This window comes from Callorhinus ursinus, unplaced genomic scaffold (assembly GCF_003265705.2).
Source record: "Callorhinus ursinus isolate GAN/ISIS: 27379988/994484 unplaced genomic scaffold, GSC_fseal_2.0 scaffold7, whole genome shotgun sequence".
Lineage (NCBI taxonomy): Eukaryota > Metazoa > Chordata > Mammalia > Carnivora > Otariidae > Callorhinus > Callorhinus ursinus.
In genome coordinates this window covers 71,037,043-71,059,148 of record NW_027397069.1, presented here as the reverse complement: position 1 = coordinate 71,059,148, position 22,106 = coordinate 71,037,043, and the positions used below count along the sequence as shown (strand labels likewise).

Sequence of the window (22,106 nt, the reverse complement as noted above, 5' to 3'; positions counted from 1 at the left end):
CTGGGATTGGTAAAGCTACCACACTCAGGTTGCCGGGCACTTCTGGGGAGAAAGGCAGCTGGTGCGTTCAGGCTCATGAGGTAGCCAAGCCCATCACCCGGAGGGTTGGGAATTTCGTTTGTAGGGCATGGAGATGTGCTTTCACCATCCTTTTATGCGGTGACTGAACGCAGGGCACATCCCCTTTGCTGGTATCTTTGTCCTAAGCACAATCAAAGCAGCCCAGAAAACCGAGACCCTGAGCGCAGTCCGTGGGCCCGCAGAGGGAGCTTACCGCGGGAAGGTGCGGGGAGGCCCCGGCCCCACTGTTCCCGCGGCCCCTCCCCGCCCCTGCAGCCGGCAGCGGTGCCTCTGGCAGCCGGGCCTCACGCTGCAGCCGCCGCGGGAGGGGTCAGGGCGGAGTCGGCGGCGGCAGAGGCTCCCTCCTCGGCGCCGGGGGGACCAGGGCGGGGGTGGGGCGCGGGAGGGGGTGGGGCGCGGGAGGGGGCGGGGCGGAGCCGTGAGCAGCTGCGGCGGCAGGTCTCCAGGGGGAGCCAAGGTACATAGGCGGGCCCAGCAGCGCCCAGAGCATCCTTCCCAGCTGGTCCCCGCCCGCCAGCCCGCAGCCCGTGTTCGCTGCCTCTTGCCTGGCGTGACTTCTTTGTGTTTTCTGCCCTCGCCCCGTCTCTGCAGGACCTGTTCGTCCTTCTTCGGGCTACAAGAAGGCAGAGGATGAGATGTCCCGGGCCACGTCTGTTGGAGACCAGCTGGAGGCACCAGCCCGCACCATTTACCTCAACCAACCGCATCTCAACAAATTCCGTGACAACCAGATCAGGTAGGGGAAGGCGGCTGAGAGACGCAAGGACAGTTAATTCACAGCTGGGATGGGGTTCGTCTTCCTCTTGGCAGCTTTTCCACACACCTAGCCAACCCCCACCCCTCTCTCCTCCGCCAGTCCCCGCTCTCCCCGCCCCCCCCCCCCCGCCGCCCCGTCCCCCTAGAGCCTGGCAGTCTCTACCTGAGCTTCCAATGGAGTCATGTGAGTACAGCCTTTACCTTTCTCTCTGTAGGATCTGTTCTGTGCTCAGGCTCTCTGTGAGCCCTGAGGAAGTTTTTATTCTTTTGTCCCTGACAAAAATGAGGTCTCTTATCTTTTCATCCTTGGGCTCCCTTCCAAGAATTCCCCCTAGTCCTGTTTTAAGCCATATGATAGCTCTCCTTATCAATTTGCCGACCATAATGTGGGGAAGTGCTTTATAAAGGAATCCCACAGGTCACAAGGACTCGCATTCGGCCCTAAGTGGTCCCCAACATTGGTTATAAGGTCTTTATTTGCTGGGAAACTTTGCCCAGAGTTAGCTTTCATCCATCTTTCCGCTAACATTTAAGTGTCTACTTGTTTGCTGGCTACTGATAGATGCTTTAGCTGTACTAGATCAAGGAATCCTCATAACCTCTTGAAGGCATTACCTTCAGATCAGGAAACTGAGATAGAAAGATGTTAAATAATGTACCTGTGGTGCTACAGCTACTAATTGATAGAGCTGCACGTAGCACCCGCCTTCTCTGACTCCTGTAGCTCAAATTCTTTCTGCTGTGCAAAGCTAGATCTTTAGGCATGCGTGTTAGTACTTTTTAAAATTTCATTAAACTTTCAGACTCAGACAACTTTATGTGAGTGACTTCAGAGGATGTAGTTCTGTGAGTGTCTCGGAACTCATGCTCAGGTGTAGACAAGTTAAATGATCAGGTTACACATAGATTATTGACAAGCTTGAATTCCAATCCAGTGTTTCTGTAAAGCTCTGGTTAAACCTTCGTTGCATGTTTAAGTATTCCATTACAGCATTAGTGCTTACATAGGCTGCTTAGCCTGACATCTTTTGAAAAAGGTTTGGCTGTTGGGCATGATTATAGCTTGATAGAGTTTGTGGTAGAATAATGGTGCATTTTATATGGAGGTGATACCTTCACTTATTAAGGGAGTGTTAGATTATCTTGGCTTTATTTTGGGTTTTAAGAATGACCATCGGGGCATATTCTTTACCTAAAAGAGTAGCCTAGAAGAGTAGCTGAGGTCCCATTCAAGAATGAGTGGGCTTGGTTTAAAATACAGGGCATCAAGATGTCCATCGACAGATGAATGGATAAAGAAGATGTGGTATATATACACAATGGAATATTATGCAGCCATCAAAAGGAATGAGATCTTGCCATTTGCAACGACGTGGATGGAACTGGAGGGTGTTATGCTGAGTGAAATAAGTCAATCAGAGAAAGACATGTATCATATGACCTCACTGATATGAGGAATTCTTAATCTCAGGAAACAAACTGAGGGTTGCTGGAGTGGTGGGGGGTGGGAGGGATTGGGTGGCTGGGTGATAGACATTGGGGAGGGTATGTGCTATGGTGAGCACTGTGAATTGTATAAGACTGATGAATCACGGATCTGTACTTCTGAAACAAATAATGCAATATATGTTAAGGAAAAAAAAAGAAGAAGAAGATAGCAGGAGGGGAAGAATGAAGGGGAGTAAGTCAGAGGGGGAGACGAACCATGAGAGACAATGGACTCTGAAAAACAAACTGAGGGTTCTAGAGGGGTGGGGGGTGGGGGGATGGGTTAGCCTGGTGATGGGTATTAAAGAGGGCACATTCTGCCTGGAGCACTGGGTCTTATGCACAAACAATGAATCATGGAACACTACATCAAAAACTAATGATGTAATGTATGGTGATTAACATAACAATAAAAAATTATTTAAAAAAATTAAAAAAAATAAAATACAGGGCATCAACTACAATGAGTTATTACTTCACACACTCACATGGCTCTAATCAAAAAGATAACAGGCATTGGGTCTTGGCGTGGATGGGGAAAAATTGGAGCCCTCCATACACTGATGATGGGAATGAATAATGGTGCAGCTGCTTTAGAACACAGTTTGGCAGTTCCTCAAAAGGTTAAATGTAAAATTACCATGTGACCCACCAGTCCTCCTAGGAGTATCCACCCAAGATCAAGGAAAACCTATGTGCACATAAACACATGTACACAAATGATCAGAGCAGCATTATTCACAATAGCCCCAAAGTGGAACAACTCAAATATCTATCAACTGGTGAATGAATAAATAAAATATGGTTTATCCATATAGTGAAATACCACTGGCCATAAAAAGGAACAAAATATAGATACATACTACAATAGGGGTGAGACTTAAAAATTATGCTAAATGAAAGAAGTTAGACACAGAAGGCCTTATTCCACTTACAGGAAATGTCTAGAAGAGGCAAATCCATTGAGACATAGATTAGTGACTTCTAGGGCTAGGGAAGCAGGAAGAGGTTGAGAAATGGGAGTGACTGCTAATGTACGTGGGGTTTCATTCTGAGGTGGTGATTGCACAACTCTGTGAATATACTTAAAATTTGGTTTTAAGTATATTTGGAATCCTTTATTGCTGATACAGTTCCATTTCTTCATACCTTATATGTGTTTCTATTCAATTGCTTTTAAAAAGATGGAAAGATTACTTTAAAAAAAGATTATATCCAGTCTTTTTTCTTTGCTTGATTTTGGGGTTTAAGAAATTCCTATATAAAGTACTATACTATATATTTCACTATACGATATACTTTAGATAGTAAATGTGTTAGGCTAATACACACACATATGCAATATAAGGATCTAAAATTGAAGAATTTTCTTTTTAAATCTTAGGATGTTTTTGAGTAGTATTTTTGCTTAATTCCTCTTAGTTTCTTTGACTTTGGTATCCATTTACGCATTCTTAAAGTTGGGAAAATGAGGGTCTTTGTTTTGTTTAAATTTTCTATTATATGGAAGATGAAGATTTTTAATGGCCTTGTTAATGTGGCTTCAATATTCTTTCTGCAATCAAGATGCAAAGCTGAATTTTGAGGCTGATTTTATTATTTGATTTTTCAAGTGGCTACCTGTTGTACGGTTTCACTTGTACTTTTCTGGAGTCAGGGGAAGAATAAGTATGGGAATATACGGTGGGGTTGGCTAGGAATAAAGTAGATAGATACCAAATATTCTATTTAAAGTCTTGTATAAGAATATAATTGCATTAGTTGAAATATCTTAAATATTAAAATTCATACAATTTCTGAGTTCATGGCTTATCCTGTGAATATGTTTCAGCATACACTGAATAGGGTCGAAGAAATTAAAATGTGACCCTTGCTATTTTATAAAATGGCTTTTGAGTATTTGCTTCACCTCTACCCTATATTTAGGGGAATTACTAGTGGTAATGTGAATTTTTGTTCATTAGGGAACTGATTATAAAACTTCTTGGCATTAAAGCTTAAGGATTTTACAAAATGTTGAGCCACATTATTTTCATACTTTAATATTGCTGAAGTCAAGTCTTATAAAGATATTCTTTTAATTAAACTTTTTTTCTTGGCCATGACAATTTGCTAAAATTCCTGCCAAAAGGAATATTTTCTAAAAGGGACTTGATGGAGTTGATAAATTATTTTTTTTCTTAATTTTTTTTGAGAAAGGGTTTTTTGTTTGTTTGTTTGTTTTTTGGAGGCAGGAGTATAGAGTATTTATCCCAGATTGTTTGCTTCTAAGTCAGTTTTTGAAAAGAAGAGACCAGGTGGGACAGACCCAGGAGTCAAGGGTATTGATTTTGTGGCTGCTATACACCTCAGGAGGCTGGTGTTCTCCCTGGCCTTCCCTACTCCAGGCCCCCTCTGGCTTGGAGCCTCGGATCATGGTAGTTGCACTGTGACTGTCTTTGTGGGTACCTGGCATTTTGACTTCAGAAAAGGGATCAGAGTTTGCTAAGGAGGGACATGGTTGTCAGGTAGTGGGGAAGGTTGGTGAGGGGTTGAATGGTACAATTCAGGACAGGCAATGAAAATCTAAGGTTAGTGTTTCAACTAATGTATCCAATAGAGAGGCTGGGCCTGGTGAGTACGAGTAAGGTCATGCTGGAGTTGACTATGGCCTTGGCACCCCTAGGGGAGTGCCTGACATGGTAACTCCAAATCCCAAGCAATTTCTTGAAATTCTGGGAGGGTCTGCCCCATGTCAGTAGATGTCTCTCTAAACCTTGTTCTTGTTCTCAACACTGAAAATAACACCAGTGATTGATTTGAAGCTGTAGTAGGTGTAAGTCAATTTTAGAACATTATTGAAGCCAGTGAATTTGGATTATTGTAATCATGAAGAAATAGGACATGGTCTTTTTCCCCTAAGCGCTGATTTTTCTAGGGCCTTAATTATGAAGACAGTCACCCTCTTCTTCACTCTCTAGAAATGAGAAGTAATTAATGGGATATTGTAATGTACATACATACACATGTATTGTGTATATGTCCATCTAACTGGTGGGGATCTTTTTTCTGGTGTACAGTCTCCTTTTAAATATTGTTAATAGCTTTATTGAGATATACTTTATATACCATCTAATTCGTCTACCTAAAGTACACAATTTAATGTTTTTTAGTATATTCAGAGTTGTACAGCCATCACCACAGTCAATTTTAGAACATTCTCATTACTTTCAGAAGAAATCCATACCCTTTAGCTGTCCTCTTTCTACCTCTTCTTCTGCCAGCCCTGAGCAACCACTCATTTCCTTTCTATCTCTGTAGATTCCCTGTTCTGGACATTTCATATGAATGATATCATTTCCTCTTCAGTGTCTTAACTTAAATATTAAATGCTTATGGAAAGCTTGCTATTTAGAGCAACCTGATGGTGAATCTTTAATTTTTTTTTTTTAAGATTTTATGTATTTATTTGACAGAGAGACACAGCAGAGAGGGAACACAAGCAGGGGCAGAGGCAGAGGGAGAAGCAGGCTTCCCACCGAGCAGGGAGCCCGATGCTGGCTCGATCCCAGGAACCTGGGATCACGACCTGAGCCGAAGGCAGAGGCTTAATGACTGAGCCACCCAGGCGCCCCTAATCTTTAATTTAAAAAAAAAATGTTTAAAGTTAAAATTTTTTTTCCAGAAAATACCTTGAAATTTACTGATCAAAGGAATGAGCAAATGGATTCAATCAAGCTCAGGTGTATGCATTCTTTATGTGATTATCAGCCTGCCATTTGGAATAGTGAGTTTCAAGGCTGTGAGGCAGTTTGAAATGAGGTCTTCAGAGCAAGTTGGGAATGTTTACAGATACTCTGTTTTGAATGAGTCATTTCAGGTGGGAGTTCTAGCTAACAGAAATCTTCATTAAAGCAATAACTTGAGCTTTGTCAAGTTAATGCATTTCTTCTTGGTTTATCTTAAAGGAAAATTGCTTAATATTGTTTTTGCTAAGCTAAGTTTAAAATAGAATTTTGCCTTTCTAGAAAAAGGAATTGAGCACTGGGTGGTAGGTTTGACAGTATGGAAGTTTTACAGTATTGTGCTGGGATCCTAACGTCTGAGGGCGCATGTTTATCTTAAGGAATGAAGGGCACAAAATCTTCAGATGCCAGTTTGTGCATGAATAGCGGTGATAGATGACATATATTGTTCTAGATCTAATATTACTGAGTGCTGAAAGGATGCATGATTCTCTTCCAAAGCTTGAGGAATTTAGGTAGCATCTTGTCGTAGCACATAAGCTGCTTAAAACGTAACAGAAACAATACCGAGGCCCTGGTAAGAATCATAACTTCCCTTTGATTCATGTAAAGATGATTGTTTGAAAAACCAAAGTTTACATATCTGAGACAGCTATTCCTGTCAAGTTTGGCAAAGGTAAATATATATAGAAATCCTCATCAAGAGTAATTTCTGGGGTGCCTGGCTGGCTCAGTCAGTTAAGCGTCTGCCTTCGGCTCAGGTCATGATCTCAGGGTCCTGGGATCGAGCCCCCTGCTTCTCCCTCTCCAACCCCTCCCCCACTCATGCTCTCATGCTCTCTTTTTACTATTTCTCTCTCTAATAAATAAATAAATAAAATCTTTAAAAAAAAAGTAATTTCTATTGAAAGCTTTCCTGTTACCTACCTCGAAACCGCTTCAAGATGTTCTGTGTAAGCTGCTTTTATTGATCTATTTATATATTTTTAATTTGCATATATTGAAGAATGTACGACATGATTTGATGTGTATACGCATAGTGAGATGATTAGTCAAGCTTATCTCATCTCCTCATTTAGTGACCATTCACTCATTCATTTCATCATGATTTAGTTTAGAGGTAGATACACTTGGTTAATCTCCAAACCAGGCTCTGTATTTTCTGCACACGAATGTCACTGCATGTTGGGAGTCCTTAATTTGAACATACCAGCAGCAACTAATGCCATAGAAGATTCTTGTAATTAGAACATTATCAGGTTTACACCCTTGGATGAGGCTTTTGAGGCATGGTGCAGATAAAAATATTCAAATTGGGAGACCTTTAACACTGTATTTCAGGTAACCATTGAAAGCATGAGCTTTCCTGAAGTGTATTTTTAGAGACAGAAAAGCATGTCAGCCTTGGGCCAGTTTTGTATTTGATGTTTCTACAGAAACAGCAAATATCTAGGAGAACAGACTCACATGGTAATTTCTTTATCAAGTTGACCCTTGTATGGGTGGATATGGAGCATATCTTGAATTCGATCAAAGACACATCTGTGCCATTCTCATTGATGAAAATAGGTAAAGGCATTTGGCTTGAGAGTTTTAGTAACTTATTTCCCTTCTCCCTTACTCCCAAATTTTATTAAGTCTTACTGTCTTCTGTGAGCTTGGGGGCATTTCTCCTTCTTACTGACAAAAAGAATTGAGTATGAGGATTTGTGAAAAACAACTTAAAATTGAACCAGAATTAGAGGAAACTAAGGACCTAGGACAACTAAATGTAGTGTGAGTTCTGAATCAGATCTTGGAACAGAAAAAGTACATTAGTGGAAAAATTGAATAAACGGTGTAGCTGGATTAGTATTGTGTCAGTGTTATTTTCATATTTGCTTTAGTAATTTTTTTGAGGTAGGTGACATCCAATGTTAATAGCTTTGATCCTTATGCTATGGTCATATTAACATCGTGGGGAAACTGGGTGAAGGGCATATGGCAACTCTTTGTACTATTTTTTGAGACTCCTCTGTAAGGACAAACTTACCTCAAAATATTTGAAAAACCAGAAGTGTCTGGGAGAATAGGAAATGTCTACTACACTCCTGTCTTTGTGTTGGTGCTTTGGGAAATGTTTGGGTCCTTTATTGGAGACAGACATGGTTTTGAAGGGATGATGGTCAGAGGAGACTGGAACCATCTCTTGACATGTTTGTTGTGCTAATTAGATGGGAGAATACTTACTCCTTGGGTATCAGGCAACATTGCCTCACTGAGAGTCTGCATAACATCTGACCTACTTGTACAGGAGTTGAAAAGTAGGTAGCAAAGTAAATGCAGAAAATTCTGTGGTCAGAGTTTAGTCACGTGGGCTTTTGTATAGTTCTCTAGAAAGTAGCATCTAAGTGTGTATTCCACTCATGGCTGAATCACTCAGCAGACGGCAAAAGCTTACTCAGAAATGCTAATCAGCATCCCTTTCAAGAGGGACAATGCTTACAGAGAACAAAGGGAGAGGTCTGACTGTTGTTGGGGTCAGAAATGCAGGGATGTTTTACAAAGAAATTTCCTGAAATCCATGAGGTTGGGTTTGATCATTTAAATGCTGATCTACCCTTTTCTCTTAAAGCCAGCTCTTCAAAACTTGAATCATAGGTTTTTAGCTACCCTTACTGTTTTATATTAGATACAGTTATAAAAGGATTTGGGGTTGAATTTGGGATGTTGTTCGTTATTCTCAGAATTATTCTATATATCTTTGGGATTTGATACATAAACTGTCACTCCCGAAGGAGCGCTGACTGGTTTCAGTTTCAGGACTGTCTGAGAGAAGACATCCAATTGAGAGTGGGCTTAGTGCCCTCATAGAAGTTCGAGATTTATATCCGTGGTCTCCAGACTGTTTTGATTGCATGTCCCGTCAGTAAAACACTTTACCATGAAACTTTAATATGTATATTAAGTAACTGTATATATATTAACTATCATTAGTTATTATCTCAAGACTCAACATGTATTTACCAAGGTTCTCAGTTAACAATTGGAGGTCAACTCATGTTAATAGTTTTGATTGTTTTGAATACTTTTGGTTGACTTCATCTGATTTGATGAAATTATCCTAATGTTTAACCTAGTAAAATGGATTTGAAGAGCTTTTGTTAGGAAAAGAAGAGTCAGTTCAGCTTTTTTGCTTGTCATTTGCTTACTTTCAATCTGTGGTTGGTTTTGTTGCATGATTCTCAAGCCACTTGTTCTTGGGAGGGTTGGTGGAGCTGAAATGAGCTAAATTTCTCCATAAACGCACCTAACTGGACACAGAAATGGAAATATATAGTAATAAGCAGAGCAAACAGACGGGAGAGGGTACTGCTGTCCTTCCCTCGGCAGTCCTCTCAGGCCACCGTGAATATACACAGCATAGGCGGCTTAGATGATAATAGGCACGATTTTCCTGTAGTTCTAGGGGCTGGAAGCCCAGGACCATTAGTGGCAGCATGGTCAGGCTCTGGTGTGTGCCCTCTCCCTGGCTTACAATAGTCGCTGCCTTGCTGTGTGCATACATGGAGAAGTGAGTGACCTAGCTCTCTGGTGTCCTTCTGATAAGGGCACGAAGCCCGTCATGGGCCCCCACGCTCATGACCTCATCTCCACTTGAGAACCTCACAGAGACCCCATCTCCAAGTGCCATCACACTGGGGGGCAGGGCTTCCACATCAATTTTCAGGGGACACAGTTTAGTTCATTGCACCCCCAACTCCCTTTCTCCTCCTTAGGGAGCTTTCCCTCAAACCATATTATGTAGGACCATGTGGGGGCACCAGTGCCAATCCATTCAATAAAGGTTATTAAATCTCTCTTGTTTGGAGGTGCATATACATATAAGCTGATGACCTCTTCCTACCTTCTACTTTGGAACCACCAGCTTTAGGTTTTCTCCAAAGAAGAGTGTCTACCTGGTCTGACCCATTCCAGTTTTGACTTCAGACCTCAGCAGCACTGAGACTGATCGCAGCAATGAGACTTAGCACCATCTCTAACCCTGCATTTGATATATACTAGAAGTGCACTTCAGTCACCTTTTATCAAACCTGCTGAATTGGGGGTGGGTGCTTGGCTGCGCTGCAGGATGAGGCAGCCCGAAAGGGGAAAAGCTTGCAGGTGGGTGATCAGTGAGCTGGCTTGGAAGAGGAGTTAGAGGTCAGCCTGAAAGACAAGGTGTGGTTCATGTGGTTCATGGGGGGAGGGCGTTCTTGGCATGGGGAATGGCACAAGTGAAGGTGCAGAGGAGTAGAAAAGCCTAGTGTGTGTCTTTCCAGCAAGGATGTGGAAGCAAGCAGGGATGATGGATGATATGCTATGAGAAGCTAGGCTACTGGAGCTAGGTTACTGGAGAAGCTATGCTGTGAGATGGCTAGGCTACTGTACCCGGGAGAAGCTTTGTAAAGCACAAGTAACAGTATCTGTGTTTGAGAACCTTCTAGCACACTCTGCTATTTAGAGCAGAATTTAGTTGTAATTGTCCAAGATGAGTTGTGGAGGCTGTAGCATTGTAGAAGCACAAGTCACTAGGGGTGGTTAGATGGGAAGTTGTGAGTGGTGGAGGAATAGAAAACATGGTCCTCAGGGTCCACTTTTGGGGACAGAGAAGGGGGTGACACTGTTTCTCATATTCCTGAGGATTTGTTTTTTTAGCTCTACTGACCAGTGAGTTAGGGCAAGGTCATTGACCTCAAAATAGCACAAACTTCCCTTTACCTTCTTAGTATTACCCCACCCCAGGGGATCAGAGGTATATGTGGTGACTGACCTCTTTTGGCTGAGTCGTGAAGGCGTGGAGCTTTTTGTTTCCCTCTTCCAGCAAGGTGGGAGCAACCCAGCTTTACCAGAGAGTCACCCCAGCTTCTGACAGATCTTTTTCTACCTTGAGATAATGTTTGATTCCAAGATGTTTGACTCAGTAAGCAGACACTATAGTACTGTACCTCATAGACTGGTAGGAGTTTGATGAGATTATGTGTATAACCCAAGGTGTGGTATTAGTTATACTGTGTCCAAAGGGTAGCTGAAAATCTGTCCTAGTTATCACTAATGTTCTTTTATGCAACTCATGTTGCTCACTACCCAGTTATTTGGGAGCTAGAACATTTAGTTGATATGCTCTAACTGGGGGTGGGGGGAGGGGGAGGAAAGTTCCTTGAGTACTACCCTGTGCAAGGTACTGAGAGTACCGGAGGAGTGAATATGCAGATTAAAGAATAACAAAGTAGATTTTGGGTGTTAGGGGCTTTTGTATATTTTTTCTAGTCTGCAACTTCTACAGGCAAGCTCCCTGTACTGAGAGCATAACTGAGGTGTGTTCAAGTGTGTGTCTGTATCATCGTTACATCAGAAATGGGCAGCTGCTTTTGGCTGTATGGGGAGGACAGTCAGGTTTAAGTTCACACCAAACTCACTGAGACCTCCCCCGGCAACCAAACACCAGTGAAGATTCTTGACCACAGAATGGTGAAAACCTTATTCTTGGTCCAAATGGAGAACTAGAATGTTATCGAGTTGTGAATGTTGAGTCTGTATCTTTCTCTCCCTCCCTCTTTCTTACCCACTTCCTTCCTTTCCTTTCTCGTTCTGGACGGTCAGCTTTTCAGCTATTCGGACTCTCTTTTGACTCTCCCTAAGAAATACTGTGCATGATATTTAATTTGAATACATCATTGTAGATTCAGTTATATAAAGGAGTATTCTTATCCAATCAAAAATATTACTCCTTTGTTTGTATTCCAGGAGAGGGGGAGGTCTTGAAAGTATTACTGTCTAGTATATGAAATGTGTTACTAAAGCCCTGACAGTTTAAAAATAGAGCTCTTTATTTTGAGACAGTAAGGTTATTTGCTGAGTCGTATCGTAATTAATTCCCTAGTATTTCATCTTCATTAAAACTGCCTCATATTAATTTTTAATGTTACTTTTACAAATTAGAGTTCCTTAATCTAATTCTAGTGTTGGTGTATCAGTGAATTTAAGTATTTCATATAATGACTATGCCAAGGGCAGACAGAGACATTTACTTTTCTCAGTATTACTGTTTTGCCTGTTACCAGTTGTTGGTTTCATGGCCACTTGTATTTTTATAAAGTTTTGTTCACTACATAAGCCTAGACATTACAAGAGAAATACAGGAGGGAGTGAGTGTGTGTGTGTACCATATGACTGGTATTCTCTACATGGAGGTCTTGACTTGGGTTAGCCGTATTTGTAAGCCAAGCATTGTAGAGATTATAAAGTCGTGGAGCTCCAAAGCAAAAAATAACCTAATGGGAGATTCTTACTGATGCCTTGACCAGTTTTCTTCCACCACTTTGTGTAAATGTATTCACACATATGCATACCCTGAAATTCTTCTTATAATTCATTCGTCCTACACATGAACATGTGTCTATATTGGGAACTCATTAATTCACCTGGTAAACCAGTCTAGGCCATGCTTACTTGATGGGGAAGTTCTTCCTTTACACTGAGGCTTCTTATGATTCCCACATAGAAAAAGCAGCAACTGGCCCATACGCAGCCATAAATAGTTTTAGTCACTATAACAAAATATTCTGATATCACATTTGAATTAGTATTGATGAACTGTCATGCATTTAATAGTTCCCTTAATGTTTAGTGCAATAGTCATAGACTCATTTGTAGAGATAAGGTTTTTAGTATCGTATGAATTTTGAGAAGATGCTGAGACAGCTGGAGGTGATCAGTCAGCAACTGACAATATTTTCATGCGTTTCTCTTCCAATATCTTGGGACCAAGTTTTGTGGTCCATTTGCTGGTATTTTCTTTGGATGACACATGGGCACACCACAATGTTTCAAAAAATACTTTATCATATGTCATACAGTTAATTAGATAAGCTGTTTTTAATACAGTGTTGGCATTTGCTCGAGAATAAAGTGTCTTATAGAAATCAACCCATTATATTTAAGGATTTTAGAATTGTAGACTATTTTATAAGAAACTTAGCAGATTTTGATTTTAAATCCTAATACTTATGTAAATAGTTGAAAAATATTGATTTAACATTCTTTGCAGTCAAATGTTTTCTCATGTAGCAGTTGAAGATAAATTGTTTTTTGAACTATTATACTAGGGGACCTCATGAATTTTGATATTTTGAGATATTATCATATCTCAAATAGAAAAAATATAATAACTGGGGCGCCTGGCTGGCTCAGTCAGTAGAGCATGAGACTCTTAATCTCCGGGTTGTAAGTTCAAGCCCCGTGTTGGGTGTAGAAATTACTTAAAAATAAAATCTTTTAAAAAAATAATATCTAGCTTTTTTAAAGAAACTCTTATGCTATTTATTTTCTGAAAAATACATTGAGTATTTAAAAAACTGGAACAGCATACAGCTGGGTCCACATACATCCACGGAATAATGTTTATAAGAGAAGAGCTGTTGTTGAGTTCTGTAGGAGTGCTGTACCTTTGTAGTAACTTCGATTCTGTTTGTGAGACCAAAGATAGTCTCTGACTAAAAAGTGAATTGTCTTAAAATCTTTTTGCCAAGGTTTATGTACCTAAAAACCATCCAGTGCATTTTTGTGGAATCCTCGCAAAATACTCTCTGTGCTGATATTTACTTTTGTCCTCAATTTGTCATTCTTGTCATGTTTGCATGCCACAGGCTGTGCTGAGCTTCTTCTTTCCTGTTGCATGCATATAAAGGTTACTTGGTTGGTGAGACCCCAATCTATGGCTCACTTTTTCTAAACCTTACATTGTGTAAGAAAAATCTAGGTTTATTTCATCTGGGGCAAGCTGATTTCTGTTTGAAACTAACACTCTAGGGGATTTTGATTGAAGGTGGTCCTCATTTATGGTCATCCCCATCCTACAGTGCATATTTCATAGGATTATTGTGAAGATTAGTTAAGTGAGTTAGTGTGTATAAAGCACTTTAAACAGTGCCTGGCTGGGTGCTTTATGGATTTTGATATTACTGTCGCTTGCATTTTAGATTATATGTTTGGCAGTAACTCTCCCACCAAACTTGTTACGTATCACTTGAGTTAAAAACAACCAGGTTTTGAATTGCATTCAGAGGATTTAAAAAATAATGTGCAAATTGAGTAGGATGAGTGTATTTAAGGAACAAACACAAACATTCTCTTTTTGCAGCAACCTGATTAGGATTAACTTTAGTGTCTGCCTGAGGTTATCATGGATAATTTTAAATTATTAAGTATTTACTGGAAAAATGGTAATGGAACAACTAGCAGTGTAAACTGTGTTTTTGTTTGTTTGTTTTTGGATTGCCAGAGAGGGAATGTAATTAGGTCAAGTAAAGGGGGCAAAGGAAAATTGGTCTAGAAGTCTTGGCTCCACCAGTGACTGGCTGAATGACTTTTCACCCATAATTTCTCTGAGCCTGTGTTTCCTCAGTTGTCGGGTGGGAAGCATACTTCCTTGACTGCTTGTCATGTAGCCAAGTGAGGTTTTAATGTGAAAATGTCTAGAATGTAATGCACCATGGATATTGTATATCCCATCTTCTGTAACCTGTCAGGCTTATTGCTCTTTTTTTCATGGTGATGAATAACACATAACGTAAAAGTTACCATCTTAACCATTTTTGAGTGTAGAGCTCAATAGTGTTAAATACATTCACATTGTTGTGTTACCAATCTCCAGAACCCACTTCATCTTCCCAGAGTGAGACTTAATGTCCATGAAACAAGTCCCCGTTCCTCTACTTCCCTGGCTCCTGGCAACCACCATTCTCCTTTTGGTCTCTATGAGCCTGATACCCTGGGTACCTCATGCAATAGTCTTACTGCCCTCTGAGATTGCAGCTCTCCTCCACTATGGGGCGTTCTGGTTCTCTATCAAGTGGTCAGTTTCTATCCTTTAATTCTCGTTGGATTTAGCTCCTGGCTTGCTGTGTACCACAGCGAACACCATTAAAAAAAAATAGATCGAAAGGTTTAAAGGAAATTCACATGATTTTTTTTTCTTCCCCCACTTCTGCAGTGTGGTTGACTTTATCATGCCCATCCTTCCCTGATGATCCTGGGGAAGGTGGAAGATTCTGGGGCCAGGTTGGAGAACCAGAGGGCTGAAGAGGGAACGTGGGGGGATTGGCATGGGGTTTTTAGCCGGATCAGGTTTGTCAAGTAGGTGGTTTCTATGGCACTGCTTCAGCCTCTGCCTTCTTCACTTCAACCATGACCTCTGGCCTCCACACCCATTTCCCTCCATCTAGATTATTGGAGGTGACTGGTCCACAAGCAGTCAAGGCGCTATGCTAGTCCCTGTTCAGTGGCCGTTGCTACTTCTGTTTTGTCTTGGTGAGACACATGAGGCTGTTCTCCTTCTCTCCCAGGTTGACTGTCCCAGTTCCCCACATCCCTGCTCATCCTGCATTCTGGCGGAAGGGAGTACTCCTGGGCCTTGACTCAGTACTTTCCCTAGAGTGCTCTCTTTTTCTACAGAAGCTTTTCCTCCTAGTCAGTTCTGTCTCTTAAGGTTCAGGTCTCCTACCTCTTAAGCATGTTCTCCTTTGTCCTCCATCCCCACCCTTTACAGGTTGAGCTGCCCCTGCCTACGCCACAACCTTGCACAGACCCTTCTGTTGTGGAACTTAGCACAGTGCACCGTATCTATTTTTGCGTCTCTGACTCTCCAGCTCTGCTGTATCATCCTTGATGGCAAAGTCTGTCTGTTTTATGCTGTGTTCTCCCAGCACTGAGCACAGTTCTGGCCAATAGGAAGTGGAAAATCTTGGCTTGAATGACTCTGCTCTACAGGTGAAGGTCAGAATTGCACAGAAAATAGAACTTGCCCTAATGTGTTGTTCTAAGATTTGCCTTCACACTTAATTGCTTATTGAACAAAGCAGAACCCCCAAAGCAGTTACTTAAGCCTCAAAAATTGATGTTATGTGTGGTTTTGATGTGCTTTTATATATAAAGTACTCTTGCAAGGGGGCTGCTGAGTTAAATGCTTTTAATGTCAATTCTTCAGATTTAACAGATTGATGTCTGCCTTCAAATGCAGGTGCCTTTGGGACTTAATGTGATTGCTGGCATGCTTAGTCATTTATATCAGTTGAAGTTTAAAATTTGTTCATTCATCAAATTTATTTTTAGTACCCAGTACACACCAGTCATCGTGCTTGGTATTGGGGATGCGGTGGTGGGAAAACAAGGCCACTGCATTTATGATTCTAATTCTCTTGTTATTAACTTTTCCTCCTCTTTCCCCATAGTTCTCTTTAGCTTTTTGGGTAGGTTTGAGAAAGAGGACTTAGGGAACACAGGTATAACCCCTCTGCTTTTGGGCCCAGGTCCTCAGCCTCTTAAAAGCGGAGATACTGGGTGCCTGGGTGGCTCAGTCAGTTGGGTGCCTGCCTTTGGCCTGGGTCGGTCATGATCCCAGGGTCCTGGGATCGAGTCCTGCAACAGGCTCCCTGCTTAGCGGGGAGCTTGCTTCTCCCTCTTCCTCTGCCGCTCCCCCCTCCTCGTGCTCTCTCTTGCATTGCGTGCATTCTCTCTCTCTCTCTCAAATTAATAAAAAAATTCAAAAAAAAAAAAAAAAAAGAGAGAAAAAATAAAGGGGAGCTCCAGGAGAGAGAGTCAGAGCAGCGTTCAGGCGTGTTCTCCCCACCCATAAGTGGGGCATGTCATCCCGCAAGGGGTTGTCCCATTTATACTTTCATTTCCATGGCACTTCCTCTTAGGCTCACTTTGGGGTGCAAATAGCCCTCAGGCTAGAGAGCCAGGGCTCCCACATCTGCACCTGCGCCCCCTAAGGAGAGGTCAGAAGTGAGGCATGGGGCAGGCAGAGCTACTGCTACCAGCTGGTGCTCTCACGTCCCAGATGAGGAAACTAACAAGAAAAGGTTATGTGACTTGCCCAAGTTCCCATAGGCTGCCCAGGACCCAGGAGTGACCCGCCTGAGGCGCAAGCCATGAAACCGTCTGAAAGTCAGCCTGCCTTTTTTATCCGTGGGCACCAGCAACTGCAAGCAATGTTGGCAGTAAAGATCCTTTCCCTCAAAAAGTCTTCAGTTGAACTAAGTTCTAAACAATTGCCGTGGTTATTATTTAATCTGAAAGATTTTATAAGTCTGTATATAACATACACATATATATGCTTCAAATGAGCATATTTTTATTTTAAATAAGTACTGTACTCTAGATAGAAGACATTTAGCATGTCCAGGTAACCCTCTGACCCCCAGTGGACATAGACTAGATTAATAATAATCTTAAAATTGGGGCATCTGGGTGGCTCAGTCGCTTGCTTAAGCATCTGCCTTCTGCTCAGGTCATGATCCCAGTGTCCTGGGACTGAGCCCCACATCAGGCTCCTGCCCAGCGGGAAGCCTGCTTCTCCCTCTTCCCCTCCCTGCCCCCTTCTTCATGCTCTCTCTCTCAAATAAATAAAATCTTTAAAAAATTATAATCTTAAAATTGAATTTTTTCATAATTATGGTTTTGTTTTATTTTTTTTAGAGGGGGGCAAAGGGGCAGAGGGAGAGAGAGAGAGAATCTTAAGCAGGGTCCATGCTCAGCATGGAACCTGAGGTGGGGCTCAATCTCATGACCCTGAGATCATGACCTGAGCCAAAATCAGGAGTCGGACGCTTAACCCACTGAGCCACCCAGGCGCCCCTCTTCATGGTCTTAAAACCGAAGACTCAATGAGGGCAATAAAATGTAACATTAGTGGTATTGTTTAGTAGTTGTCTAAGTACACCTTTTGTAGACATTTTGGTTTTGTTAAATTTCACTTACTAGTTTCTTGACAGTTACTGACATAAATATCCTAGCAGCCTATGACCAAAGGATTAAAGTTTGAATTGTTATGGTATAAAAATGTTTGAATAAATAGTTGTGCTGTTTTGATACTACAATAAAAATTTATTGACATGATTACATAAAATTGAATAAAGACAATGTTTTGCTGTTGGGTCTCTTTTTCCTGGTCAGTTTTGTTTTTATTTCATGATTGTTATTACAAGTAATTTTATAAATTAAGGAGGGGACTGTCTTAAAACCAAACCAAACCAAACCACTCTCCTCTGGGTGTCAGACACACTGGGTGAGTGGGTCACCACCTGCAGCTGGCATCATGGTGAGCCAAACTTGACCTGGCTCTGGACTCTCACAGTGTCCCTGACCATGGAGCTGCAGTTTCTCCTGACCCTGTGTCAATGTATGTAGATGTAGCACCCTATCTTCCAGGCCTTGGTTTCTTCCAGGCCTTTTCAAGGTCTCTTCCAGTTGTGAAATCCTGTGGTTGAATGGAACCTAAGCTGGGGACCTGGCATAGGCAGAACAGTGTTTGGGTTGACCTGTTGGCCAGTTATTGCTGTGACACCCCCCCACTCCTGCTCTTCCCAGGGCCCAGTGCACTGGGATTCAGTTTCTCTTGCCCACTGGCAAAAGTTCAAGTTAGTCCATGGACATGGTCATCTATTCCGTGCTGCTTTAGTCTATGAGACTAGGAGTGGGGGAGTTATTCTAGGTTTCCCTCTGCACTGGGAAGGAAGATGTATTCTCTATAGGATCCAAAGTTCATTTGTTGAGACTTCTTAATTACATTTTTCAAGTCTATATTCTTAGTCTATCCAATTAGTCTGGTAATAGCATTAGTCTCTCGTTACAAAGTTTTTGGTCAATTTGCTTATCATTTTTGTTTTACATCTTTTTCCTGCTGCATCATTTAATACATGGAATTTGTCCCACTGGTGGTAACATAGCTGTAATTAGTATTTTGGCCTTTGTTTGTTATTTTGGTCTTAAACTTGATTTTATGTTAATATTACAGCCTTTGCTTGCTTTTTGCTCATGTTTGTGTTGTTTGGTTTTCCTCACAGATTTTTCTGTGTTGAATAACAGAATCCCCTCAGAGATTCTTTTTCCATTCAGGAGGGGCACTTGACCTATTTTTATGACTTCTTGATAATTTTGTTATTTTTGTTTGCTTACCTTTTCCTTGACTCTTGGGCTTGGTTGATGAAATTCAGTGTGGAATTACTAAACAAATGGAAGAAACTGGGGGCAGAGCCATCCATTTTGGCCACATTGACCTTGCAGTCTGTGGGATAGGCAGGCAGGTGTGTCCAGAGAGGGCTGTGGTTAGGGCTGGAGGTGGATTTGGTGACCGTGGGCCCAGTGGTGGTAATTTGAACTGTGGAAGTGGAAAAGATGGTTTGGGATGTTGAATAAGGCCAAGGGCAGAACCTTAGGGAAGATCCCCTGTTCAAGGATCTAGCAGTGAAAGAAAAGGAGTCATCCAGGGTAGAGGTGGTGACTAGAAATAGAGGGCTGCAGAAGCCCAGGATGGCCCCTCAAGGAGGGAAGTAATGGTGTCAGATGTGGGCAAGAATCCCTCCACTGTGACAGTCAGGTCATTGAGCAATTTCTGTTAATGAGAGTGTCAGAGGCCAGGTAGTGGTAGGTTAAAGGCTAAGTGGGAGGTGGGGAGCATGGCAGGGTAGAATTGTTTTCTTGAATGAAGTTGGCAGTGAAGGGAGATGAGGAAAGGCTGAAAGAAGGGGAAAAGGGAGGGATTTTAAGAACTGTCTTGTGGAAAGTGGTGGAAAAGGGAGGTGGGATAGGCTATGGATATTGGGCCTGGGATATCAGATCCTGAGCTCAGGTGCAGAGGTGTACTTGTTCCCTTTCAAAGATAGGATGGGAGGTGCCTGGGTGGCTCAGTCAGTTGAGCGTCTGACTCTTGATTTTGGCTCAGGTCACGATCTCATGGGTTATGAGATCGAGCCCCACATTGGGCTCTGCCTTTGGTGTGGAGTCTGCTTGAGATTCTTTCCCTCTGTCCCCTCCCCACTCATGTTCTCTCTCTCTCTCAAATAAACAAAATCTTTAAAAATAAAACGAAACAAAGATAGGATGGAAGGGGCTAAGGCTGGATGTGCAGGCAGGTTGTGTGCTCTGGGGAGCAAGGTGAGTCAAATCCAATTATCAGCTTCTGTGGACCCCAGACATGGAGGGCACAGCCTTAAAGTGAGGGTATTGGGGTAAGGTAGAGAGTTTGAGGAAATGGAAGGGTTGGATCAGCCAGTAGTGCTTGGGAGAGGGAGCTATCCAGGCTCCATGGCACAGGGAATGTAGGTGATGTTGGAAAACACACATAGGTTACTTTATGTGAAGGGACCCACTTAATTTTGCTTTGTCGAATAATATACTTTAGTTTTTAAATCTTTTGTTGGGGGGAAATATCACATGGAATCAGTTTGAGTCTGTTGCTTTTTTGTGTATTGTAAGTATAATTTCCAAGTGGGGACTTTGTGTATATTGGGGTCTGTGTGAAAGCTTTGACCTTTCTGCCATTGCAGAGGATTCTTGCTGCCAATATTGAATCATTTATAAATATTTTACTAAGTTTCCTAGGAGCAAAACCATGCTGCAAAGGGAATAAAAGCTTGTTTGGCAAAGATGAATGCAGGAAGGATTTATGATAAGAGGGGGAGAATGTAAGGAACACAGCTGATTATTTGTTTTGTTTTTAAGGGCAATGCTTGGTATCTGCTGGTTTTTAGAATAGCTGTTCTGGGACTCACTGGACCTTCATCTGTGTTTAAAAAACTGAAAACATAAGGCTAAAAATTGATCTGAAGTTTCTGATACTTTTATAATTGTTCTTAAGCACAGTTAGCTTTATCTTCCTATTTACTTTTTTGGACATCTTCTGTCTGAATCCTTCTAGCAGTAAGTAAGGTTGACACTGATAATTTTAGCAGTGATGTCAGCAAACACATGGGCCTATGGGTTTAGCATATAAGTGCCACCATGTTCTTCCAGTCCCCTAGCAGTCTTTGCTAACTAGCATCCCTGGGGTCAGCCTTCTTTCTTTTCAGAGCTTCACCTCTCCTGTCTGTTTACTGTTCCTGTTCACAAAGTGAGTCAGGTGTTTCCTCAGATTTCTCTTGAGCTGTTTCCCACACCTAACACCGATGGGCTTATATGTTAATATTATTGTCTGTATTCTCTATGCTGTACATGGCATCCCCATGAATTAATTATTTGATAATGGGAAGTTTGTACCTCTTGATCCTTTTCACCTATTTTGCCAATCCCCCTCACACCCATCTCTGGCAACCACCAATTCGTTCTCTGTATCTGAGTCTGATTTTGTTTTTTGTTGTTGTTTTGTTTTTTTAGATTCCTTATAGAGGTGAAACCATATGGTATTTGTCTTTCTCTGACTTATTTCACGTAGCATAATACCCTCTAGGTTCATCCATGTTGTTGCAGATGGCAGGACTTCCCTTTTTATGGCTGGGTCATTCTCCAGTATGTGTGTGTGTGTGTGTGTGCGCGTGCACGCGTGTGTGTATGCATACCACATCTTTATCCATTCATTTATGGATGGACACTTGAGCTTCTCCTTATCTTAGCTATTGTAAATAATGCTGCAGTAAAAGAGTGTCAGCTTTTTTTTTACTAGACTATTTTAAGTTTTATTGCAAAAGGCTAATTCTACAATTAAAGACTTAATGCAGTTGCATGGTGTCCTCCAAATGAATAGTTGTTGAAGAGGAGACTGTGTGGGGGGAAAAAAGATTGAAAACATCTTCGAAAATGGAACCAGTTGAGTAATTTGTGCAGTCCAGTTGGCCTCTGTTTCTCTGGACCTGCTAATTCTTTACCATCTCCCCCTTGATTGTTAGATGAATGGATAGTTTTCCTATTGATTCTGACTTATTTCAAAGCCCGGCATGAAAGAAAATATTTTGTTCTCACATTAGTTAGCTCCTGACAGGAACAGTTTTTCGTTAAAGAAATTTGAAAAAAAAAATAAAGGCAACTTAATCTAAATGGACCTCAGCTTCCTCACTAGAGAAAATGAAATTGATCTTACCTGTGAAGGGATTTTTAAAGACTAAATACATGATGCACAGCCCCCCCCCCCACAACATGCACAAGGAATAGTGCCTGGGACACTTGGGATTTTCAGTCAACGCTGTCTTTATTGTTATTGGTAAAATGGAAGGTGATGGGAGCTTGGTGATTGTCATGTGATAGGACCACTAGCAGCCCTTT

At 41.6% G+C, this 22,106-nt stretch overlaps 1 protein-coding gene across 3 annotated transcripts in view; it reads left to right on the top strand.

Moving 5' to 3' along the window:
• The first annotated feature begins 497 nt into the window (after nt 1-497).
• The window catches only part of ATP8A2 (ATPase phospholipid transporting 8A2), a 493,533-nt gene continuing 471,924 nt past the window's right edge, over nt 498-22,106 (top strand). For all 3 annotated transcript variants that reach the window (XM_025874698.2, XM_073894767.1, XM_073894766.1), the window contains exons 1-2: nt 498-538; nt 673-817. In XM_025874698.2, coding sequence (XP_025730483.1) covers nt 717-817 — 101 coding nt within the window. In that variant the 5' untranslated portion in view covers nt 498-538; nt 673-716. The remainder of the gene's footprint in view (nt 539-672; nt 818-22,106) is intronic.